The sequence below is a fragment of the Rhinolophus sinicus genome, linkage group LG13 (genome assembly GCF_036562045.2).
Source record: "Rhinolophus sinicus isolate RSC01 linkage group LG13, ASM3656204v1, whole genome shotgun sequence".
Lineage (NCBI taxonomy): Eukaryota > Metazoa > Chordata > Mammalia > Chiroptera > Rhinolophidae > Rhinolophus > Rhinolophus sinicus.
This window is the reverse complement of record NC_133762.1, coordinates 19,805,914-19,831,370: the sequence shown is the minus strand read 5'-3', so window position 1 is coordinate 19,831,370 and position 25,457 is coordinate 19,805,914. Positions and strand designations below refer to the sequence as shown.

The following is a 25,457-nucleotide window of genomic DNA, read 5'->3' as shown; positions in this document are numbered from 1 at the left end:
GGCCTCGGGGCTCCCCAGGCTAGGCTTGTTGGGGCCGTGGTGGGCTGGGGTCGTGGGGAAGGTGCGCCCCGCCTCGCCTGGCACGGCTGCTTGGACTCAGACAGCTTGTTGGTGTGTGTTGGTGTCCATATTGTGTCCGCCTGTGCATGATATGCTCAAGTGTCCCCCAGTTCCCATCCCTGGCACCCCCAAATTACCCGCCGACTGTGTACTCGTACTGGGGAATGGGCTGGCTTGTGTTGTGCGCCATGGCGCGGGCAAAAACTTTCCGTGTTCGCATACTCTGGTGGTTCCTGTGAGCTGGCGCTCTGCAGCGGGCGGCGCGAAAAATGCGGAGAAAAGGTGGTGGGACATCAGGGTAATATGTTGGGCGACTGGCTGGGGAGAGAGGGGGCCACCTCCCGCTGGCCTCCATAACCTGTTTTTCTGTATGTCTTTCTCTCTTTTTTCCCTTTGCGCTAAGCGTTTCCTCACTTCTCATTCGTTCGCCAAACTCTCCCGCCTTTACGGTTGAAAAACCAGACACTCAGGTATCTGGGGCGTCCCGGGCTGCACACATGAGTTCGGTATTCTGCACACATTCGGCTCACCTGGTGAGGGGGATGGAGGGATGAGGGGAAAAAAACGCATAACCTGCAGTAAGGCAAGCCTGGATCCAAAAACCACACCAGGCTTGTTCCGAGGGGGTGGGCGTGGCTATGTTTTTAAAACATGAAATAATTTTTTTCCTAGGGAAGAGCCCGAGGTAAGCCAATCATTTACACTTTTACCCTAGTACAGTAGGAGGGGCTTGGTTTACAAAGAGGGGTTGTGCTTTGGGAGTGGATGGATTGCCGTCTTCTGTTTGAAATGCAATTAAAATAAAACTTTTTCAAAAATGCTTCGCGTGTATTTTAAGTGTGTGGACAACATGTGGTAAAACTGTTGACTGAGTTGTGAAATATGGAAATGTTTGCATGTGAATCTTTTCAAGCAGCTTGAGCTGGGGGAACAGAGGCTCAAAGGTAAGATCCTCTGCAAATGGGCTTGGGGGAAAAAACGTAAAGGTGTGTTCATAATCATGTTAGAAGGGTACATTTGGCGGCCCTCTGCCTGCCCCTCCCTTCTCCAGGACCCCCTTTCCCCCCCCCCACCCCTCCCAGAGCCCCTCCCCCTGCTCAAGACTCCTTAGCTCAAGTCTGGGGTGTTGACTCCTGTGCCACAGTTAATCGAAGCAGCAGCTAGCAGTGGTCTGCATGTGTGGCTTCAATGAAAATGTCCAAAGTGGAGCTCCAGAATCTTAATTTCTTTGTTATTCTCTAAGACCTTTCAAGGGATTTGAAGATCACAATTTCTGAGGCTTTGTTCCATTTGTTTGTTCAATACTTTATCATGTGTGATGGCTTTAATTAATGGCATCGTGGACGTCACTGTGCGCTGTTGTGATGTGCTCCTCTCACAAATCAGTTTTAAATGTGATGGTCATTTATGCCCACCCAGGGAGAGCATGACATCATCATTTTCCCAAAAACATACAGGAGGAAGGTAGTTTTAAATTTCAGATGTCTCAAGTACACTAAAGCCACAGAGCCTCAAAAGACAATGTGCTGTTTCCCTGCAGACAACGGATTTTGCCGTAATGGTCCCATTGCAGTATTCCAAGCATAGCTCTGGGAAGCAAGCCTGTGACACAACTGGGTAAAGACAGGAGAGCCCAGAAACAGTGCACTTGGCCCCCAATTGGCAGTGTCCCTTGCATGCTGGGGCCTCAGTTGCCTCTTCTGTGACATGAAGCTTTCCCAGCAGATCTCTTTGCTGTGTGTCTTGAGTCCTATTCTGGGGATTTCAAGCGGGGTGCGGAGGAGAGCATGGTCCACTTAAATCAGTACTGGAGGTTTATACCACAGATGAAGCAAACGTCAGCCCTGCAGCAAACTGTCTGAGGCCGAGTCTTAAGAATATTACAAATTTCCCTTGTTTTGTATGGGGGGTGGGGGAAGTTAAGCTTAATAAAAGGAAACTTGCTGGGGTCACCCTGCCATTGTCCTGGCTCCGCTCCTGGGGTGGCAGGGTGGGGGTCAAGCATGGTCCAGACCAAACCTCGGCCATGTCTAGCGTGGACCTGAATGCAGATAGCCAGTGTCACCTGCTGTGGCAGTGCAGTGAGGACAGCCAGGCTACAACTGACCAGGTTTCATTTTGCCAGAGTGACAAGAGAGGAGCCCCATCTGGGGCTGAGTTCCTAATTGGGGAAGGGGAGAGGAGGAAGGGCTTAGACTTAGATTTAGGACAGAACTCTTGACTACCGTTCTAATCCTGACATATAAAACAACCTCCACCAAATGGCCATCCTGTGATGTCGCTTCCTAATTTGTGACATGTAGATTCATCTGTTGCTTTAAAAATGTGTGTGTGTGTATGTGTGTGTGTGTGTGTGTACGTGTGTACTCATGCCCTCTCTGTTTTTATTGCCCAAACAGCTTAACTACATTACAGGGATTTTCTTTTTCTTTTTTTTAATTCTAGTTGGCATACAGTATATTAATTTCAGGTGTACAACAGAGTGGTTAGACATTTATATAACTTATGAAGTGATACCCCTGATAAGTCTAGGACCCGTCTGGCACCGTACATAATTACGGTATTATGGACTATATTTCCTATGCTGTATGCAGAGAATCTTATAAGGGAAAAAGATATAATCAGTAATGTGACCAAAAATTCTAGAATATCTAAAGAGTGGAAGCCTTTTTCTTATTCAACACTATCCAATAATAGACTATTTCCATGCTTTTCTTGCCCTTTGGAATAATTGTGGTGGCTTAAACCTACTTTTGGAAACCTCATTTGGGTGTGATCCCCTCATTTTTAAGAATTGAGGCTTCTAGGTTAGAATTCCTTAGCAGTTGCATTTATTGAAGTTGTGCAGGCAAATGCCATATATATAATAATGGCCATTCTGCCATGACACTTTATTTATACAGTGAATCTCAATTAATTGTATGATAATTTATTTATGCCACCAGGTGTAACAGTGATACATTGCCTCCTATCTTGCAAGAGCGCCTTTTTTTTCCCCCCCTCGATACAGCCATTTTTTCCAGATTCAAAATGCCTCCACTGAGCTTGGTGCAGTGGAAAGAGTATGGCTTATCAGGCCACAAAATTTTTAGAACTAAGGGAGACTTTTATTATTGTCCCTTCTCTGTCTCCCAGTAGTATTTCATGCTTCTCCAAGGCCAGAATTCTTCCCTGCTCTTTTTAAACTCCAATTTCCCATCGATTTTTTTTAAAAACTACAAAACAAAACACGCTTATTTTCTATCCAGGCAGGCTAAATTGTATAATTTTCCCAAATCACATATACCATGAAATACTGGTGTTAAGCAAAGAGAAGGGTTCATCACCATGGTGTGTGTCCCCTCCTGGCCTGGAAGAAGGGGGTATGCAAACTGCCCTCAGAGTTATTAGTGACCAGTGATTGTAATGATGGCACATTCTTATTGTATTTTTAAAAGCCTTTCATGGAGTCCCATTTGTCCTTTGAAACGGCAGCCTTGGGCAATAAAAACGTGATAGGACCCTATTTCATAGGCAAATAAACCAAAAGCTCAGAGATTAGATGTCAGGGACTTTTGCTCAAAGACTGCAAGGTAAGTGAAGGAATCCATGCTTATCCCAAAATGTGGCAGTAAGCTATAACACATTGTTTAAATGCAAAGCATGATTGTTGTAAGTGTCCTGTGTCCTCTTAAAATCCCTTGTCAGATGACAGGTGTCCAAGCAGGCTTCTGCTTTCTGAATTATAGCCCAACCCTGACAGTTCCCTGGTTATAAATGTCCATTGAGTGGACGTGAAACGTGAGCCCCTCATTTCTGAGATACCTGCCATTCTGTGCAGATATTTAGTTTCCACCATTTGCTTAGCTCATCTGCCAACACTGCAGTCTTAGCTTGTTTGTTGGGTGTTTTTTCTTTTTTCTTTTAAATGCAGGTTTCCTTTAAAGTCTTTTTTAAATCCTGCCTTGGTTTTCTTCAGCACGTCTCAAGCTTTCCTCCTGACTTGAGTTTCCATTAAAAATAATAGTAATCATTTAACAATGCAGTTGCTTTTATGCATAGCTTCCTTACATTTTTAGTGTTTCCGTGGAGTCGACTGTTTAGCAGCCTCCCCTGGGTCTAATGACCGTATTAAAATAACTTGCTCAGTATTCTTCATAGTGACCTTTTTTTAAAGTATTTCTTACTTTTACTCAGGGCTAATTCCTACTTAGTGAGAGTCAGTGCATAATCTTAGAACTCACCTTTGACTTATATGCGGGAGGGTTGGAATTAAGCAAAAGCAAAAATAAATTTCTTTTTCAGAGATGATAGCCTAAGTGACTAGATTTGACATTCCTCGTACCAGCCACGTCTCTTCTTCTTTTTAGAGTCAATTTCCCCACCAAATAAAGCATATTTTTCTCCCCCAGCAAACTTGTGGCTCTTCAAATGCCTCTACATAAGGTTACTTTTAGGAGACATGTGAACAGGGAATGAAAATTGGTCTCTAGGCTTCTTGGTTTCTTTCACCTATGGCAAAGGTGGGTTTCTTCCTAAACCCACCGGGGGTTCCTACTGGAATGTGAAATTAACATGCCAGTTGTCCATTTTAAAATCAGATTTCTCAGGAAGAGTAGCAATCTTCAAAACAGAAAGGGCAGGGCCAATTGATATGACAGGGTCCCCACCACCAATGAAAATTGGTAGCTGAGGAGGGAACTGAAAGCATTGGTCTGTCTAATTAACCCTCTCCAGCCCCGGTGGCCCCCCCAGTAACAGGCAATCTGAGACTCTGGCCCTGCTAACATCCACCTTAACAGATTTTGTTGGATTGGCTTGAAAGGCTCTTTGTCCCTTCAAGTCCAGTTCTGGCCTGTGGTCACCTGGGCATAAGATACTGATCTCTTCATGGAGTGAGAGAGAAATGGGCCTGAGTTTGTCCATCTGGGGGAATCCTGCAGAAGCCGCAACGAGTCCTAAGTGGTCTTTATGAATGTGAGGAAGGCAAGTGAGAGGCTCTAGCTACAAACTGGCCAACAAGCCTCTGAACGAGGGAGGGGCGGGGCATTGCCAGAAGAATCCAGAAGAGATGTCATTTTCCTTAATTCCTCTAAAAAGAAGGCCAGATACTAAAAGGAAAGTCACCCTCTGGAAACTGAGAGGAACCTCTGAAGGGTGTTGTCAGCCCAGTGCCTGGCACATATAAGTGCCTGGTAAACGGTAACCATGATTTTTTGGAAGTTGACTTTTCTGTCCTTGCTCCAAATGAAGTTTTTGTTTCTGTTTTCTGTCTCCTGTATCCCCCAAGAGGCTGTTCACTTGCTAACTCTAAAAGTACTAGGCACCCACTATTTCTGTGTCTCCGTTTCAGAATACACTCTTTTGCATACTCTGTAAACAAAGGTCAACTGAAGCAGTAGACAAATGACACCTTGCAAATTGATGATTGCGTGAAGTCACTCTCAGGTGAGTGACGTGGCCAAGAGAAGATGAAGAGAGAACTTTTGTTCTTGCCCTGAAAAAGTGTCACCTGCCCCTTGTCCCCCACACCCCCACCCTTTTATTAGCCCCTCTCTATAAATCATCTCAATACTGTGGTTGAGCCTGGGGGACCTGGGCACAGATTATTCTATGGTTATTACACATGCAAAAAAAAAAAAAAAAGATTGTCTTTAGTTTCCTTCCCAACAGCCAGATGGTGAAGCAGGCCAGCCCGCGGGAATGAAGACGAAGCCTCCCAGAAAGAGGTAGGGAACAACACGAAAAAGCGAGGGGGGACTTTGAAGTGTTATTATTGTTGGTCATCACATGCTCAGTTGAGACGGGGGTGCCCTGGTGTCTGACAGACAGACAGACAGACAGCACCCAACGTGCGTGCCTTTCAGTTATCGACACAGCTGTACTAGCTGCTGGGGGCTGTAATAAGGGAGGAATGTTAGGTAACTGATCGGTGACAGAGCAATGAAAATGAAGGGCGTGTGGCTCTGTCGTACTCACTTCGAGGGAACATCCCAAATTGCACTGCCGAGTAATTTGTGAAACCTCAGGAGAATTCATGAGCATTTTGACTCGCGGAGCTCTGCCCACAGCTTGAACATTAGATCTTATTAAATGTTTCTTAATGATTCAATTTGAGGCGAGGAGAGAGGTAAAAAGGTACCGAGTGTTATCTGATCCCGAATTTATGATGAGTCAGTGTTTCCGACGTTGTCACACACATTTCGTGTGTGGGACAGAATCAGTACCTTAAACTTCCTTTAATGAGTTGATAATGGGAAGGAAATCTCTTGTACCCACTTTCTAAGGAGTGCCACAGTCAAGCTTTCACAAGCTCAGTGTCACCCGAGTGTCAGTTCTTATAAGGGAATAATGAACTTGGGCAACAAGAGCGTCTCTGTTGGTTCTCCCCCTCGGTCCAAAGACCATGGTACCTCTCTCCTCTTTCCTCTTTGGACAATTTTGTCTTTCATCAAGTTGATTGCTAATGTGCAATTGACAGAGAAGATATTTTTTTACAGGGACCCTACATTCAGGTAAGTTTGCAGCTGTGGGATTTTTGAAAAGAAGGAATAAGGCTTGCAATGATGTTCAAAAACTAAGTCAGGCATTGAGGCATAGCCCAGGATCAAGAAGGTCTGCTTGCCAGGCCTCTGCCCAAGGAAACTGAAACAGGGGTCCTGCATATTAGCTCATGTGCATCCCAGCTCCCCCGACCTCTGGGGCCACATGCCCGGGCCTCAGTTTCTTTCGCTGTAAAAGCTGCTGATTTGGTCCAATTGAAAAAGAAAGGGGAAAAATCCAACCTGACAGGAATAGACAGAATTACTTAGGAAGCATGGAGGTGCTTAAATTGCCAGGACCTCTTGAACACCCTTTTTTAAGTAGGTGCCATTTTCTTTGTGGCTGTAGCTAGCAACTCCCAAGGACTTCGGCAGAATCCCTGTGGGGTCCACATGAATAAAAGCGCAAATTTATTTGTCATCAGCACCTTGAGTTTTTCTGTCTTCCTGGGCTTCTGAAATCTTAGAAAAGTGTCCATCTTAATTCCTTATAGCCACTCTCCATCTTGCAGGGCCTAGGCCTGCAAGATGCTTAATTAACAGTCATAAAGCGTACGTGTCATTCAGGGGTCCTTCAGCCCACTGCCCCTCCAAATGTGAATTTGGTGAAGGTGAATTGGTAATTCAGGTGGCCACTAGATGGTGAGACGACGTAAGGCAGAAAAAAGGTGTCACATCAGTGGTAGCAATGAGAGGGGAAGGCAAGAGCCAGCAAAGGTAGGGAAGGATCCCACTTCACTTTCACCCCCCACCACCCCCAGGACAAAACCCGGATTGAATAGGCCACAAAGTTTTGGTCAAACCCAGCCTTTTATTTTGAAGCTGTGACTTGTCCCTACTGGTTCTGTGCTGGGATTTTTAGGAGCATTTTGGGGGGCTCTGTTCCTCTACAGTGGCTCCATTGATATTTGGTCATGGGGGCACTGTCGGAGACTTAGCAGCATCCCTGACCTCTACCCACTAGATGCCAGTAACACACACACACACACACACACACACACACACACACGCAGCCCACCCCACCACCACATACAAACACAGTGTGACAACCAAATCTGTCCCTAGTCATTGCCAAATGTCTCCAAGGGAGCAACAGCCTCTCCAGCTGAGAACCACTGCCCTAACTTTATCAACACCAAATTCTGGGGAAGGTAGAGATCATATATGGCATACCATGAACATCTTAAAAGGAAAAGCTCTCTTCAGAGAACAGATTAACTTCAGTTAAAATAACAGTAAGAAATCTGTATTCCAATGTTGGTGATCCTGCTTTCCTGGGTAGAAGTAATTTCCAGAAATCCCAGAAAAGAAGATGACCCAGATGACCCCAAGTAGAATAGAAAAGGAAATTATTCTGGGGAAGCAAATAATGAATTGGTCTAAGACTCTGATCAACCAAGTCGGCCCGTAGCCAATCAATGGGCCAGGATAAGTCGGGGCTTAAATAGATTTTAACCCTTAGATGATCACATCTCCCACTTAGGGCTTCTTTAGAGGCCTTTGTCTGGAGCAGGCGGGAAACCCTCACCGAGGCTGGTGTGCACGACATTAATTCACTCTGCGCTGTAGAGAAGGCTGCCCAGAGCAGGACTAGGACTCAGATGGCTGCTAATCCCTCAGTTCTGGGATGTCTGGGCTCCCACGGAACACTAGTGGAGCCTTTAATTGGCAGTGCGTGCACACCAGGGACCTGGGCGTGTGAGCCCTGTTAGCTGGGTCACCTTAGTCCCAGGCCCGTCGGGAGCCAGCCCACTGCATGCATGTGACCCTTAACCTTTAGCCACTGATATGGTGAGGCAGGGAGTTCCATTGCAGGGGTGGGGTGGGGAGGGGCAGTGGCAGGAATGCCTGTGAAGGACTGTATTGACAAGGGTAAAATAAGATGTTTTAGAAATAAAACAGAGTCATGCCACTAGAATGAATAACCCAAGGACATTTCCCGATGGAGATTCATTCACTTGGTCTTTCATAAGGTGGTTGATTCCCGGCCCCCATCCTAGGGCAGACCCTATAACCAATACCTTGGAATCCTAATAAGACTAAGTCAGGATTTCATGTTTAAACAGTGTCCTAACCCCCCAGCTTGCATCTAACTAGTCTCTGTCCCAAGTAACTATTATGGAGAAGATTTTTTGCTTCTTTATTATATTTTGAGCCTAGAACATTATATTGTTGCCTCCATCTGGTCTTTCAGTAGAGCTTTCAGATGTTAGAGATTCGTCAGCTTTATTTTTTTTTAATAAAGATTTTTTTTTCTTGGAGAATTTAGAATTTGTGGCCTTTTGGTTAATTACAAAGTGTAGGGGGGGGAAAAAGAACTAAACTCCAGACATGTATATGAATTTAAACACTTTCGCTTTTATTATTAGGATTACTTTAAGGTGACAGGTGGAAACGGATCTGTTGTTTGACAAATTATATATTGGATATGTAAAATTGAAAATGCTATTCTTTGTAAGTTCCAAGTCAGCTAAGCAAAGTTCCCCCTAACTTATACCTCCTTGTTTCAGAATCCTCCAAATTACCCAAGGCATGTTTTCTGAATGTTGATTTTGACATTTTGCCTGAGACCAAGTATAACATCTTTCCAAGGAAATGCTTAGAAGGCTCCGGGCTGAACCCCAAAACAAACGCCAGACATTAGGGGAAACTCTTTGAAAGTTGTATTGTCAGAAGACGAAGAGCTATTTATAATTAAACATTTGTGATTAGCTGCTAAAAGGGAAGCACGTTAGATAATTTTTGCTTTGCACACAAATATTCAGGGTTGGTTTTAAGATGGACACTTGAAAGAAGAGTTCCCCTTTCTGAGGAGTCTGGAAATTTTCCTGATAGGATCCAGTCATTCTGGAGTCCTCTTAGGAAATGATTTATCCCAAGGTTGCTTGGCATGGGCTGCACTTATAGTGATGATTTGTTGCTATTTGCCCAAGCGGCCTGATGGGGTGGGCAGAGGAGTCCCAGCTTTTCTGGAGGGTTCTAGGATAGTGGGAAGAGAGCACTGGCTTATGCATTAGACGGTTGTCACTCCTGGGACCATGGCTGATTCTAGCACTCGATTCAAGGATTCCATGAACTTGCCAAGTGATATCAGAAATTCTTAAACATGTTGACAAGGCCCCATTCTGTGATGATTCTGCCAAGGTCAGCCGAAGGACTTAAATTTGTTGGGTTGTAGGAGAAAGCCAGGGGTATCTCTGTGTTCAGCTGTATGCATAACAAGGTGAGAGGATAGGCGGGGCTTGAGATAAGGGGTTCTAGACAGAGACTTGGACTCAACTGGCATAAATCCCAAACCCTTGCAGCCCATCTTATCCTAAGATTTAAGTTGGCAGGTGGCAGACGCCTCTCTCTCTCTCTCTCTCTCTCTCTCTCTCTCTCTCTCCCCCCTTTTCCTCCTTCTCCTCCTCCCCCTCCCCCCAAAAAACCTTGATTCCCCAGAGGTAGGGTCTGACTTCAGGTATTAAGCAGGCTCAAAATTGGAAACCTATCTGTCATTCTGCCAGGAAGAAGGAGTCAGGAGGCAGACCCTCAGGGCTGCCTTCCATGGAGAAAAGGGGCTGGTCCCATCCTCCCCAGAGGTCTGCACAGCTGAGAAATGGGGGAGCAGAAGTCAGCCCCCTGCGGAGTTCCCTCATTTGTTTTTCCCTTTCCCTCTAGTCCTCTTTCTCTCTCTTTTGAGATTTAAATAATAATAATAATGAGATTCTTGGGGGAGCCAGTTTCTAAGCAGGAAATACCTTTTTTTGGGGAAAGAGTGAGAACACGAACTATTTAGGGCTGGGAAGTAGAAACAATAAAATAAAGCCAGGCTGCTCAGAGCTGGCTGGCAGATGGCGCTCGGCTTTTACTGTTGAGAGCCTGGCTGTTCAAATTCACTTCAGTGTGTGGCTCCTAACAACCCCACATCCCCTCCCCTAATCCTCATTCTCAGGGTCACAGCCCCACCCCCAAGGCCCAGGGATAGTTTTAAAGGTTTTTCAGTGGACCAATTGATCTCTGAGGACAAATCCTGTCGCTTTTAACCGGTGGCTCCATAGACCTCAGCAGGCGCACGACGGCACGCACTAGTGACCTCTAAATTCCAGCCTTCACACTGGTTCTGCGGGAACCAGTTCAGAGACCTTGGGGAAATGGCTTTATCTTCTGGGTCCCAGCTTTCCTCGTCTGAAAAATAAGAGTGACATCCTTCTCACTTTAAAACTTCTTTAATTTGCTTATAAAAAGTTTCACTGGAACAGGTATGCTCGCCCCACCCCCCCACCCCCGCCACAGACACACACACAACACACTGTGTTTAAAGCATCCTTTCCAAAACAACAGATTGTACAGGAAATTTTAGGTCGCTCTTCTCTCCTTTGGCAAATAATAATTTGGGAGTACCTGTCACTGTGAGAGCCTTTGCAGGAAGCAGGGGTGAATGGTGCATTCTTTCCTATCCCGATCAAGAGCTAGAAAAGAGAGTCAGAGATGGGCAGGGAAACCCAGGGAGCCTTCCTACAGGGAGTATCCGTGCTTTTTTACAGAAAAGGTACTGGCTGAGAATGAATCCTTAGTGTTTTCTCATTCCCGAGACCATCAATGGATTTTTTTTCAGGGTGCCTGAGATTCAGGGCTAGTGTTCATTTCTCAACACCTCTCCTGGGTGCTGTAAACCCACACTGCACGAGGAACATTCTTATTAATCAAGGGTCACCCCTGTTCTAAGGATGGGACCCCCACACACGCCCTTCATCTCAGACCCAGCGTGTACTTGGGACAGGTCACTTCTGCCTTTCAAGGCCACGTTTTCAGTGGAGAGGAAGTTGGATCTGATGGCTGAGGCCAAGTTCGTTGGTTCCAGGAAGAACAGGTACCCTCGCCATTCCTTGCCATCCCCCTTCCTCCCCTCCCTGGAGCAGGTGTGAAATCCTGAGTTCCCCTATTTGAGAGGGGCCTACAAATTCCTGTACTGTGAATATATTCCTTTCCTACAAAACGTACCCTCCATACACCATGCTTAGACACTTTCTCTCCCTTCTTGTATAGTTGAAAAGTCAAAGGAACTGAATAAGCCATTAACTTCAGGCAAAAGCTCCCCCTTCCCTGCTACTAAAACCCTTTTCTTTAAGTTAACAACCTTTATTCCAACATTCTTCTCTGAGGCCCATAATTTTCTGGGGCTCCTTTAAAGCCTTTCTAGCTCTTTTACCTCCCCACCCCTCCCAATTTATAACCATGAACCAGTGAACACAGCACGCCCCAGTGGCTGTCCCCCTGGATGTGGGGGTAGCTGGGGGAGCAGGGCAGGTAGACCACCCGCTTCCAACACCTTTTCTGGGCCGCTAGAGCTCCTCCCCCACCAGAGGTCAGCAGAGAGCTCAGAATGGCTGAGTGTGGTCACAGGAAGTGGGATCAATTAGAATTCTCTAGACGAAATGCAGGAAACTCAAAAGGAAAAAGCCCTACGTTTGGTGGGGAGAAGCGTATCTTTGATCTTAGGTTGGGGTTTCATACTGTCCTGAGCATTTGAGGGGTTAGCTTTAACACCAACTGGGGGGACACGGGGCTTTGACTGGCTTTAATTTTTTCGTTTGGTGGGTGTCTAATCCAGTCCCTACTCCTCCAATACACGCACCTTTTCTTTGTAGGGGACCACGCCCCCTTAGGACTTAGGGTCTCCCACCTGGGGCCAAACTGCCCACTTTTGCTTCCCATAGCACTGGGTATCTGCCTCATTCTCTCCCTGGCCCCCTTTTTCTCCCAGAAGTTGTATTTATTGCCTAAATGATATTATAATATTACAGGAAATCCCCCTACGCCACCCTTATCCTGCCATGATTTTATTTCTCTTTATCTCCTCCTCTCCTTTACCGAGATGTAGGGATATTTCTAAAGAGGGTATTAACCACCGTGTGCAAACAGTTTTGTATTTAGTACACACACACACACACACACACACACACACACACCCCTCAGTGGTTTTCCCATGTTCTCCGTTGTATCTTTTCACAGTTCTTTCTTTATCTTGCTTAGTCCTTACACTGGGGTGGGAAAAGGGGTAAAGCATTTGAATTCCTTTATTTTGTTTTTCTTTCTCTGAACTGTTGAAATCCCAGCATCCTTGTGAACTTCTCAGAAGTTAAAAACTAACTCCCCTTAGCAGTTTGTCATTGTTGGAAGAGAGAAGGCGGTGCAAAGAAGATGCACTTATCTCCTAAGAGATAAATACAGAGATTAAATTGAATTTTTTGAAAGGGAGAGAAAGGAAGGAAGGAAGGAAGGAAAAGGAAGAATGAACAAAAGAAAGCAAGAGAGGGGGAGATGGGAGGGAGGGAGGGAAGAGAAAGAAAGAAGGGAGGGGGGAGAGAGAGAGAAAGAGAGAGAGAGAGGAAGGAAGAGAGAGAGAGAGAAAGAAAGAAAGAAGAGTGTCTTCGCTAAATTTATCTCTACGCACCAGATGGGGTTCCTGCCCTCTAGGAACTTACAGTCTGGAAGGGAGGACAAGCGAGGATCAGGTTGCAAGTCATGGAAGTCGCACCAGGCAGAGGCTGGAGGGCTGCCAGTGGTAGGTGGACCAGCCAGCACAGCTGAGGGACCAGGCTGGGCGTGACCCAGAGGAGGAGTTGGGAGGCAGGCCCAGCAACACAGGCCAGGGGTCGTCATCCCCTCTCCACCCCCCACCCCAGGCCCACCCCCCAGGGTCCCTTGTTTGTTTCAGGAGCCCAGTGAGTAGAACAAGGACTGGGAGACACTCTTTTGTGCCCGGAACCAAGGCCCCCGCCTCCATTCTCATTTGCAGAGCTCTGACCCGTCCCCTGTCTCACTGTGGGCCCTTTTCCCTTCCCAGCACGGTCCTCTCCTGATTCTAAAATGATTATTCAATTTGGGGTTGTTTTCTTTAATTAGTAATAAGTCCCCTTCTAGCACCCCCTGATTTCCCAAGTGTTTTCAGATTCCTTACCCCACTCAGTGGTTTTGTTTTGTTTGAAGAAATTTGGCACACAGTAGACCTTTTTGTCCTTAAAGAAAAGAAAGAAAAAATCTTCATGAATTCTTTAATTCAATAATAAAACAAAACCCAGCAAATCCTAAAGTTAAAAGCAAACACCCTGTGTGTTACATATATATCTGAGATGTTGAGGAAATCCTTAGAAGTTTACAGGTTGATGGCCTCAGGAACTCGGCCCCAGCCAGACCCAGTATAGGCATTGTTTTCTTTTTTTTTCTTCCTTCCTCCCTTCCTTCCTTTCTTCCTTCCCCCCACTTTTGAAAAACAAGTTTTATTCTCCTGGGTATGTTCATTAGAGAGGGGAGACAATTCTATTTAGTAATAAAGGCAGGGGAAGGGGGGAGAGATTTTGCAGGCGGAGACTGGGACAACTTGGATTCCTGGGGGGCAGGGGGGGGGGCGAGAATGAGCGCTGTCACACCCAGATGCAAATCTCTCAGGCTAGAGAAATGGGAACAACACACTGCCGACCTTCAGTTTCCTGGCCTTCATGGGGAAAATGTGCCGTCAGCTGCCTCTGTGTCCTGTGCTTTATTCATTAGCTCCAGTGAAAAAAAATAAAATCAAAAGCTTGCCCTAATTTGTTGTGGTAGGAACCCCTTCTCCAAAGTTTTTTCCTTGAAAACAAGCAAAACACGGCCCACAAAGGCAGGAGCGATTGGCTAGGTTGCCCATTCTTCCACACATTCTCAAGGTTTAGCGTCTCTTCTCCAGGAAAAGTTCACTTTCCCAAGCGCCCAGAGTTAGATATGTGTTACTAATTGATTTGAGCTAAATTTGTATTGCTTTGAGATTTAGCAAAATGGCTGATAGGGGGCCAGTGTGTGTGTGTGTGTGTGGGGGGGGAGACAATTGTTCTAACAGCCAAGAAAAGGGACTTGCCACAAATATGTTCATAAAATGGGCCTTCTGTGACATTTAGTAATTGTTGGGGGGAGGGAGGTCATGGTTATCCAGAAAAAAAGAAAAGTTGTTGGGAAGTGTTTAATGGGAATTTAGCAAAAATGATACGCCTAATTGAGGAAAATCATGGTTCCAAACGAAAACAGTTGTCACGAATTAGTTTTTCAAATTTTTTACTATTGGCAGATCTGAGGTTTACCTCATATGTAGTTGTGTCCAACTTGGCAGAAAGCATGGAATACTGCCTGGTTCTTGGTGCATATGCACCCATTTTTTTCTCACTGATAAGTTAGTTCCTGATTTTGGGGTTAAATTAGGCGTCAAAATAGCCTTGTTTCCTTTTTGCCTTTCTAGTAGCATCTCTTAGCTTGCAGTAGCCGCCCATGTGTCTGCCAAACCTCTCAGAAGGATGAAATCCTTGCAGGGCCGGTGAGTCTGCCTTCTTTTGGGCATTTTCATTTATTCATTTATTCATTCAATATATGTGTATTGAGTGCCTGATATGTGCCCTTCCCCCAGGGGGAATGCAAAGGTATAAGACATAGCTGCTCCCTTTGATGGTCTTACAATCAGAACAAACCCAGGAAGTTAACAACACTGGGCAGTCTCTGCTGAGTGATTAGATAGGGCATAAATATACAGCGAAGAGAAGGTGGGTGAAAAGCCTGTCAAAAAACGGACTTCAGCAACCTCCCAACTCTTCTCCAACCTGGTTGAACAAGGCAGATCAGTGCTTACATAAAATTATTGTCAGACCTGATAGTTAAACTATGAAAAACCCAGAAAGATCTGCTTGGATGAAAACAAACAACTGTGTCTAGATATTCGACAGGCACAACCATTCAGGTTGCCATGCCAGTCTGAGGCTGAAAATTTATACATGGAGAGCAGTGATGGAGCCTTCTGTAGACACAGTGTGGGCCACGGTGATGATAACGTGTCAGTACTGAACAAGGCCTTTCTCCAGAAAGTATCGAGTCTGGGGGTTACGGAACTTGCTGAAGGGCAGGCTTGTTTTCAGAAGGGACTCCAGAGGCCTGGCTCAGGAGTGGTGCCGAGAACTGCCTCCAGCCAGCTCCCTCTCTTTTTTCTGCTCTGTCTGGAGCCAATCTATGCCTTCCAGGAGCTTCTAGGACTGAAAATTCTCTTAGGGGGTGGGCCCAAATTCTTCCATGTAACCTTAGAATCTGCTGTGTGTAGGATTTGTGTTCTCAGGGTGAAACGAGAAAGTGTTTATAGTTTGCAGCCAGAGGTAGTGGTGTACTGTGGAGTGCTTTCATCTTAGCTTCCGTACTCCATTTTAGAACCTGAACTGTCCTCCATCTTAGATTCTGAGCTGCCCTCCATCTTAGCTTCCGTCCTCCATCTTAGATCCTGGCCTGCCCTCCATCTTAGACCCTGAGCTTTGGACCTCTTTTTCCTGATCCATAATGCAAATAGAGATGTTCTATGTTCAAGTAATGTAATTAATTCCCAGTCCTTGTGGGAAAAAAAAAAAGACCACACTTTTAATTCCAGAATTGAATCTCCAACTTTTCTTTCACAAATACTCGTAAGTTATCTATGCATTGTTATCTATTCATTGTCTTATCTATAGGCCTCCTGTAATCCTCAGCACGTGATATGTGACCTTCAGATACTTTTTGAAAATATGTGTGTGTATACAGTTAGGTAGGTAGAGATTTTTTTGTTTTAGCTGTAAGACAGGGAAGTGCTGAACTGAAGGAACTCCCAGATGACAGGGAATGATTTTGTTCCATGAGTAAAATTCAGATTTACAGGATTATTAAGTCTTGGCTTCTCCTTGTTTGTGACATGTTAACACCCTCCCCACTGAGAAATCAACGTGAGTGAAAACCCATTTTCAGGACATAAACTAAAGCTTGTTTGCCAGCTCAGAAAATCAGCTACCCAAGTTACTTTGAAAACGTTCTTTCTTACAAGTCGCTGCCTCTGTAAATGCATTACTTATGTGCAATTACTTTCGCACCACCTGCCTGATGCTTCTGTCTTGAATCCAGACCATTCTATTAGGATACCTTGAAAGTGCTGTCCATCCTAAGAGAAATGATTTAAAAGAGATGAAGACACCACGGCTCAGAGAATTTCAGAAAGCAGATGATCCCCCCACAGGCTTCAGATTCCCCTTTCAAAGAGATCTGAAACAGGGATGCTTGAATTTCGCCTTCTGGGTGTTCAGGGTATTCAAATGAGCCTGTGGCAAATTTGAGAAGTGGGGATTTGGCCCCAGGCCTCCTTACCTCCCTGCAGGTGGCTGTGTTCCGTTCAGTTAATCCCATTAGCTAGCAAAGGCTTAAGGGCTGTCCTTTAGGGACATTTGCATTTTAATAAAGAGCTCTAGAAGGCCCAAAGGCTGAGAGAGTCACATTTTTATTATAATAGTGGAGTCCTTAAAAATAGAATTCTAACTGGAGGCCTTGGAAAAGGACAGGGGAGGGGGCATTTGAGCTGTTGACTTCCCCACCCCTTGTGCCAGCCCACACCCCCATTTTCCCTCGTCCACCTCTGTGATGACCTAGCACCTTCAATGCAGTGAATTGAGCAGATTGGCTTTCTTCCCCCGGTGCCCCCAGGACTTAGTGAGGGTCCCATCCCCCCAGCTCTCCAGGTACCAGCATGGTGCCTTTTTGGGTCCTCTTGGCAGTTCTGGGGGTGGGGGTGGGGCCTGTGAGTGGCAGATCAGGTCCAGATGGATGAGGCCTTCCGGCGCCTGAGTCATCCCAGCTCAGGTCGATAAGGACAAGCCCCATGTTTTTCTCCAGCGTCCACGGCTATGACACACAGAACAGTCAGGAAATAAAAGGTTTGAGTACTGTACCGTTGCGTTGCTTGCTTTCAAAAGGAAAAAAAAAATGTTGGGGGTGGTCGGAAGAAGGAGCAAGGAGGCAGGAGGTGAGGCCAGCAGATAATCAAGCAGCAGAAACAACCAGGTTGCTGGTTTGTTACATAAACAGTGCCCCAGCTGTCCTGCCTTGCAGCCTTTGGAGAAACGGAGCTTAGTGACACTCTGGCTGATTTCACACCTTAGCTTCGAGTTACTCAGAGGGACATTAGCAGTGAACGATTCAGTGGAGGGAGGACTCGGTTGCCATTTTGACTTGCCGGTTATTAACATACCCTTCTAGAAACCCGGAAGCCTGCCAATTAAGTTCCCTGGTGTAACTCAAAGGGAGCCTTTCCAAGATGCATGATCTTTAGGAAAGGGAAATTAAGCTAATTTTGAAAGCTCCTGACATGTGAGTTTCCTTTAAGTAGTTGAAGCCTGGGAGGAAGGTTATGAATTTCTCACAGAATATGGATTTGAATGTATGTCAGGATCCCAATGACAGGGCTGCAAACTACTTGGCCATGGCTGCCTTTTTCTTGTAAGATTCTTTTTTCCCCCCTTAAACATGAACATGTTCCCTACCTGAAATGTTCTTTTCAGAAAGTTCTGTGATGGCCAACAGGCTTAGGGTGACATTTTCAGAAAATGAGCTGAGATGCCATTGCCAGGCCTTTACGTAGAAAGGGCCTCGAAACACTGCAGCGTCGGTGACAGGCGCGGAAACCCTCGGCTGGGAGGAGGGGGCCCTTAATTATGCTTGTAAGTTACAGCCTTCTTTCCAACACACAAACACGCAGGCCAGCGAGGATATTAAATACGCAGTCACGCTTTCCCTCTGAGCGTGAAAGGCGCTCGGATTTTTATCTTCCCAGATCCAGAACCTGTTTACTTCCTTCTAAACAGCTTCCTCCTGCCCCTGAGATAAGTCAGCGGGGAGAATCAGCCTCTGAATTCTGCTAAACTGTGCCCCCCGACAATGACTGTTAATTAGGAAACCTTCGCACAAAGCAGAGGTGGCGGCACAGCCAGACCTCACCGCAGAGACAGGCCTGCTCAGAGCATCGATTGCCTCCCACCCTCCAAGGTTAGGCTTCTGCTTAGAACTCTCTGCTTCCAGCTAAAATTTCCATCACCAAAGGGCCTGATTTCAGGCTGAGGAAGGACCACTTTAGCAAATGAGAGGAGAGGAATGGAGAGGGTCATTTCAACTCTGCAAAAATGAGCCGTGCCATTTTCCCTGACAGCACGTTAATTAGGATGAAAGAACAAGATGTTTTTTTGGTTTTTTACAGAGGAGGCTTGTGGTGGGGGGAAGGGAAGGGACCTCTGAAAGAGATGTTAGCTGCTGAGCTACAGAGTGCAAAGCGGGCTGTCACTGTGCAGTGATGGATACACTCGGAGAGGGCGCGCCAGGCCCCCTCACACAGTCCTGGGGCCCCTGCCCAGTTGCGTCCCTCACACCTTGCTATTCTTCGCCAGGGGTGAGTTGTGAATAGGAAGGACCCGGAGGGCAGAACTTAGCAGCCTGCTGGGTGCTGGCCTGTCCCTTCCCTTCTGTGGGGTGAGCTGTGTCTTGAACCCCAAGGGGGGAGTCCAGCTTGTGTTCTGCTCTACCGGCTTTGAGTGCAGTGGAGGGGTTTCAAGTGGTCACACACCCCATTGTTGAAAGTGGTGTTTTTCTTTGAAGTCAGGTGTGTGGTTCAAATGGACACTCAAGGGCCCGGGGCTGCAGACAGAGCTCTGCAGGCCTAGAGACTGATGAACAGAGGCCACGTTTTAGAGGTGGGAAGAGAGTTGGAAAACCGGATGTCCATAGTTTTCATGCAGCTCAGGCAGGAATCAGGGAAAGGGCCCCGTTCCCCCTTTCTACCCTCCTGCGTTCGTCTGTAACCTATGCCCTGACCTTAGGCATTGATCCCTTAACGGCCCGCCCCTAGTGGGTTGCTATAGCCCCCAAAGGTGGCCCTGGGTTTCCGGCTGGCAGTGTTTAGAGAGAAGAAAAAGTGAATCCACAGACTGTCTCAGCTGAAATGAATCTTAGCTCTTGGGAACCAGAACGTAAGAGAGACTAACAAACTATATCCAGGTTAGCTGTGGGGTCCCCAGGGACGAAGGGAGCAGAGGGAAGAAACAGACATTGAAGGGGCATCAGGGATATCGTTTCCTGCTACCTGTGCCCTCCCTCCCACATCAGGACACTGAGGCCAGCAGGGTGAAGCAGAGAATGACACAGCAGGAGGCAGGATTCAGACCTGCTCCTCAGCTGCTTGTGTGTAACTGAATTACGCAACGTCTGTTAAAAGTGATGTCGCCGGGAGCATCCCAGGCCTGGAATCACACACCGATGGGTGCTCTCCCCCAAAGAGGCCCCTAGTCAGCAACTTTCCCCAAAGAGTTGGTGATTTTCTGGGGTTCCTTATTTCCCTCCACGTTGGCACTGCTAGAGGCACTTCTCATTTTGATGGTCATTAACAGGCAACAGATAGTGAACCAGCGGGGGCTTGGGGGGAAGGTGAATTAGGGGGGTTTACCAGGACAGCTACTTTATTTCTTGCACTTAACAAGAAGGTTAACAAGCACATCTGCAGAACCTTCTGGGGGCGGTGGGGGGACTGCAGGGAGGTCGAGATGCCTCCTCTCCCCGGAACAGCTGCTGGCTCCCCATCAGAGCCGAGCCGAGATGCAAATTCTGTCTCCATGTAGACGCACGGCGATTATGCCTGCTACAGAGATGGAGGAGCCGTGATGGAGCTGCTTTCAACGCACCAGTTGAGGGGGAAACACTAGAAAGAATGTGTTCAAACGCCCCTTTTCCCTTTTCCACTTGGAAAACAGTATTAGGAAATGCAGCTCGGTCTGCAGGAAAACGATTTGAAGGCAGTGTCCCCACTGGCAGCCCTCGGGGTGCTGACATATTTTTTTTCCAGAGTGATTTTAGTGTGGAAGGGGGGAAAAACAGACAAATAGGATCCAGAAGCTCAGCAGAGTCTGGGGAGCATCAAAGCCAGCCCACTTTAGGAGACGGTGCCATTTCAATGTCAGAATAAGGTGTGTGAGGATTCTGTTCCCTCTTAGAAACAGATAGACACTTTGGAAAAGGGAAATATCCTACCCTTTGAGAAACAGAGTGAGGTGATCGGTTATTGTCAGGCATTGGGGCTCATAATCCTGCCTGAAGAATTGGTCTCATTTTTCATGTCAGAATTAATATTGGTTGAGATTACACGGCTTCTTAATTTAGACCATTTACATTTTATAGAGTGCTGGAAAGGCAGACTGCAAGCCACTTTCTGGCAGCAACAAAGCCAAGTGAGTAGGAACAATATAGCCTTAAAAAGAATCCATTCTTTCTCTTTTGGCTTCGCGATGGCAAATTTTGTATCATGTAGCACAACCTGAAAACTGGGGTTTTCATTGCTAGAAAGATGTAATGCTTCCTTCTATCTGTGGCTTTTTGTCACCCCAACATTTCCTATTCCAGTGACCTTTCTGACTTGAGTTTTTGTCTTCTTGACACCAAAGCATCTCATGGATTTGGTCAAAAGTTCAGTCGTGAAAAAGCATCTGGTTGTTTTGTCTCCAGATGGACGATTTGCCAGGCTATTTGAGAGGGTCAGCTCCCCGAACAGCTACCCCAACATCACCCCAACACTAGCCCAGATGCCTCAGATAAGCTTATTTTCAGGGACGGAGGGAACAGACGGAGAAAGCAGCCTGGGCTCTGAGGCATGAGGAAGATGTTAGGTCTGGCTTTTTCTGCAGTGGCCATGGGAAGTCTGCTGCAGAGTGAGAGTGGGATGAAGTAGCAAGCCGGCCCTGACAGGCAGGCACAGGGAGGAGACCTTGCCGAGGGAGAGCGGTAACTGGGCTTCCTCAGCAGCAGCGTTGTCAGGGTCAAGTTTGCCTAGTGCCTGCAGCCATCTTAGAATTTACAGGAAGCTGAAGCCATCTGCACTCATTTTTGTCTTAGATTACAACCAACTCAATCCAGCCAGTGCAAAATAAGGATGAGAAGTGCCATTTGATAGGAAAAGTAATGTCCATAATTCAGTTTCTCTAAAAGGCGGACACCCTACCCCCCCACTCCCATCCTTTTATCTCAAAGTCACCAAAACTAGGATAGACCATCGATCTTTTCTCTTCTCATGTGGATGGCCAATTTAGACTCTGGGCTACAGTGTTTCCTGGTTTTTCAACGCAGTAAACAGCCAGGCAGGTGAATGGGAGGGAGGCAGGAGAAGGGGTGATGGCTTGGTGGCATACCTCCCTCCGTAGTTCAGTCTTGTGCCATCCATTTCTATTTGCCGACAGCTCAGCTCAAAGCATTGATGTTGCCCCCAGATGCTGTTTCTACTCCATCTACTTATTTTCCCTTTGGGGTGCAGGCAGAGTAGAGCCCAGATGTGCTCAGATGTCCAAAGCCACCCAGCCTTGATCCTTTATTTTTATGTTACAGTCACAGAACCTTGAAAATATATTTTCAGCACTTTACCACATACTGAGAATTTCAGGGCGGGTGTCAACTATTGATGACTTAAATTTATTAGTAGCCCCGTTAAGCAGACCTCAGAATTCTAATAATGGGTCTTTGCTAGACAAATCAATGTCACCTTTCTAAAAGGAAAAGAGTGGCAGCTGGGTGATTTCACAGAATTATCAGGTTTGGGAAGGAAGGTTAAGCAAGGGTTCCATTACTATAAGAGTGATTTTTTTGTTTGTTTCCCTGGGTTTTGCGTGCTGCTAGTCGTTTTGTGGATTTTTTTTCATTTGTAGATTTGCTGTTTTGCTTTACATCTCTCAGAAATTATGCACATATTTTCCTCTCAAAATCCTTCTACCTTCAGTATTCATTTTAGAATTCATTGGGTAGAATTCAATGGTAGAATTCATTCTACCATTCAGTATTCATTTTAAATATTTGTTGCAGAGTTTTATTCTTTAGACCTCTTTCTCCCTTTTTTATTTTTTTTTTTTACAAAGTTCCCCTCTTCTGTCTTCTGTACCCTCAGTAAATCTAACGGATGTGTGGCTATATGCCAGCTTGAGGAAAACACATTTATTTAACACATTTTAAAATGTTCAAGGTAAATGAAATATAAAGGTATTTTCTATGTAAGATTAAAACATTAAGTACCCTTGGGTACTTACTAGTCACAATCACACTAGTCAACAATTTGTTGTTGTTTTTCACATTTTGCATTCAACTAACTCATGGCAGTTCATTGAAATGATGTATTTGGAATAATTACTGATTTCATGAGTAGAAAACCATTTGAGAAACTCACTTTTAAGGCTGAGAATGACTTTAAATTACCCTGCTCTGGGGTGCCCCCCAGAGGCATGGGTTAATAATATCATCATATTAATGTTGGGTCAGTTAGGTTATCCTATTCTAGACTTTGGGATGCTTTTAATAGTTGTGGAGTAAATGGAGTGTTCATTTAACGTGTGTCTTTTTGTCCCAACTAAGTTTTACGTCAACTTCCTTTGAAAGGTTTTGACACAGCTAGACTTTTTGAAGCAGCCCCAGGGTGTCCAATTATTTGAAAATCCTGGTACTCAGAAAGTAGAGATTATTTTTTCAGAAGAAGGAAGAAAAAAACCTTAGAGTGCTTTAAGTTAGTTGATACCTTCAACCATCATCTTACTGAGAAGCATCCTTAGTGAGACCAGTCTCCAAAGTGGGAGTGTAGGCAGCATCTGGGACTGGTGTTCTACCAGCCACTTGTCACCATCTTACCAGAAGACAGGGACCCACCCTGGGCCTTTGCGGTCGGTGGGATGGACCAAGGAGGGTTTCGTCTACAATCCATCTTGGCAAAACACAGCCCGGCCTCCATCCTTTCCTCTGCAGACCAGGATACCCTACGGGTATCGTGTGGTTTGCTCAGCCCAGCCTTTGACCATTCTGCATACTGCCATCATACCAGAACCCCCACGGCTTCTTCTAGAGCCCCACTTGCCTTCCTCCACTGTTGCCACGTTCCCTTAGATATCAGCTCCTTCATGGCTGACTGCTGATTTCTCAGCCCAGTTCGGACCAAGGGACGCCGTGCTACCTTTGCCCTGTGGCCCCATCCCCCAGGTGTCCCGTCTTGTTTTCGTGAAGGGCTAGTTTTCTATTTCTTGGTGTTAGGTCACTGTAACCCCGGGATAAAAATAGGTATAATTAGTATGTTACGGATTAGACTTTGCATTTTTGTGCCACTTCCTCTAATAATACCAATTTTAGTGCCACATTTCCTAGAATCCCGGACTTGCTGAAATCCTCCCAAAGCCGATTACAGGATAGACCTGTTTGCTTTAAAACCTAGAAGAAGAAGGGTTTGGTCCTGATCAGATCTCAGCTCCCACTTTCTCTTTTCCCTGCCTCCCAAAGTCTGTCTTGATTTTCTTGTTTTCTGTTCAGGGAGCAGTGCCTCCATCCTCCCTGAGGCTGGCATTTTTGTTGACTGCTGAACACATGGTCTTCTGTGTCTGTGGCAAAAGGCCCTTTTCTGGCTGGCTCTAGAGGCCCCACCAATTAATCGGGTGGGAAAACTTGAGTGAGGCATCACAATTTCAGCCAAACTGGGCGAACACCTGTCACTTGAGCCGGTGTCCAACATTCATCCCTGAGGGTCACAGCTGTAGCATAATTTCAGCATGAGCAATTCAGAATTTAATGTTCCTTAGGAAAAAGAAGGCATTCCAAGCTGCTGCCCTTCACCTATTAACCCTGAGAGGATGTCATAGAAGGAGGGAGGGCGGGGGTCATCCCTAACTGGCTGGGCCAGCAGGAATGGCTCATTCTTCCCAGCTCTGTCCTTTGAAAGACCTTTTCTTACCTGGAGGACAGAGCTACAGAACAGTATCTGCTCAAGCCACAGCCTTCCAGGGAGAGAAGTCAGACTTCTTTCCACTTATATTTTTACCTGCTTGGTACAGGTACTGCTTTCTAGTGGTGAACCCTTTCCATTTCTTTCCTCTTTCCATGCAGCTTAAATCACCCATCACTGGCAAGTTGTTGTGTGTTTTTTTCTTTTTTTCCTTTTTGGCAAGTCTTAATTTACAATTGAGTGCTGGGGGAAAGAAGTTGATCATTAATCATATCTTCTCTTTCTATGTAAATGGCCCCCCAAAAAGCTACACACATTTTCAATTTGTCCTCCCAATAGCTGAGCCCTTCTGTCCCCTGGGTCTTACTAAGTGAAGGGGCCATCTACCATTAATTCACTTGGTAGGAATCATTTGAAAGCTGTTTTCTGCTTTCTGAAAAAAAGTGGATTCTATTTAGTTGTTGAAGCAAGCCTGCTTTGTGTTCTTTGTAAAGACAGCGACATTCTTTTAATTTTTTCAGTGTAATTAGCTCAAAAGAAGCCGTAATCTGAGAAGGTAGCAGAGACTAAAGCGACCCAGGGACAGGAATGTTCAAGAAAGGGGGCAGAGGAACTGGGGCTGTATGCAGCAGCCCCACATGCAGCCCCCGGACGCAGCTGTGGGTAAAGCTGAAATCTGTAGCTCCTGGAAATTCCTCCTTTTCATCTGATCCCCAGAATGGTTGCAAATGCTCGATGATTTGGCTGAATAATTTTCTCCACCTCACTTCCAGAGGTGGGCAAAGACCTCAGAAAGCCACAGTACCACTGGGGCTCTGCTAATCTCCAGTGGGCTCCCAACAGGCCCACTGCTGAGAAACAGCCGAGTGAGGGAGTGGGGGGCACAGCTTCTTGGCTCCCCAGCAAACACTGCATTTTGACCAGACAGAGGCCAAATAGAAATCCAGCTGGGAGGAGACTTGGGGCTTGTGTGTAGCCATGCGCTGAGGAGGCCACCTTCTTTATCTGGGAGCCCTGCCTTGCTGTCCCCTCTTGGTTCTTTCCCCCTCAAAGTAAGACCCAGGGAAATAGGTGGAGCTAAACTGTAATTATACATTTTTCTATTTCAATTTAAACGTGTGTGGGCAAACACAAAAAGATGAAAAGTTACCTACGTTTCTAGATGTATCAAACGTGTGACTAATTGTCACACTAATGGCTTGATTCAGGGTTTACCAACAGATGGGGGAGGGACTAGACAGGTGGTTTCAGTTATGAGGGCAAATGACACCCATAGCCCCCTGCCAATGTCTGTTGTCCCAAACTGAGGCTAGTAT

General features: G+C 46.0%; 2 protein-coding genes across 2 annotated transcripts in view; both read left to right on the top strand.

Annotated features, from left to right (window-relative positions):
- The window catches only part of GNAS (GNAS complex locus), a 65,470-nt gene that overhangs the window by 14,533 nt on the left and 25,480 nt on the right, over nt 1–25,457 (top strand). The gene's annotated exons all lie outside the window — the stretch shown is intronic.
- The window catches only part of LOC109456320 (guanine nucleotide-binding protein G(s) subunit alpha isoforms XLas), a 33,449-nt gene that overhangs the window by 2,357 nt on the left and 5,635 nt on the right, over nt 1–25,457 (top strand). Inside the window, 5 exon segments of the mRNA XM_074318038.1 lie at nt 1–53; nt 55–190; nt 193–377; nt 379–421; nt 423–593. Of these exon segments, the coding sequence (XP_074174139.1) occupies nt 1–53; nt 55–190; nt 193–377; nt 379–421; nt 423–593 (588 nt within the window).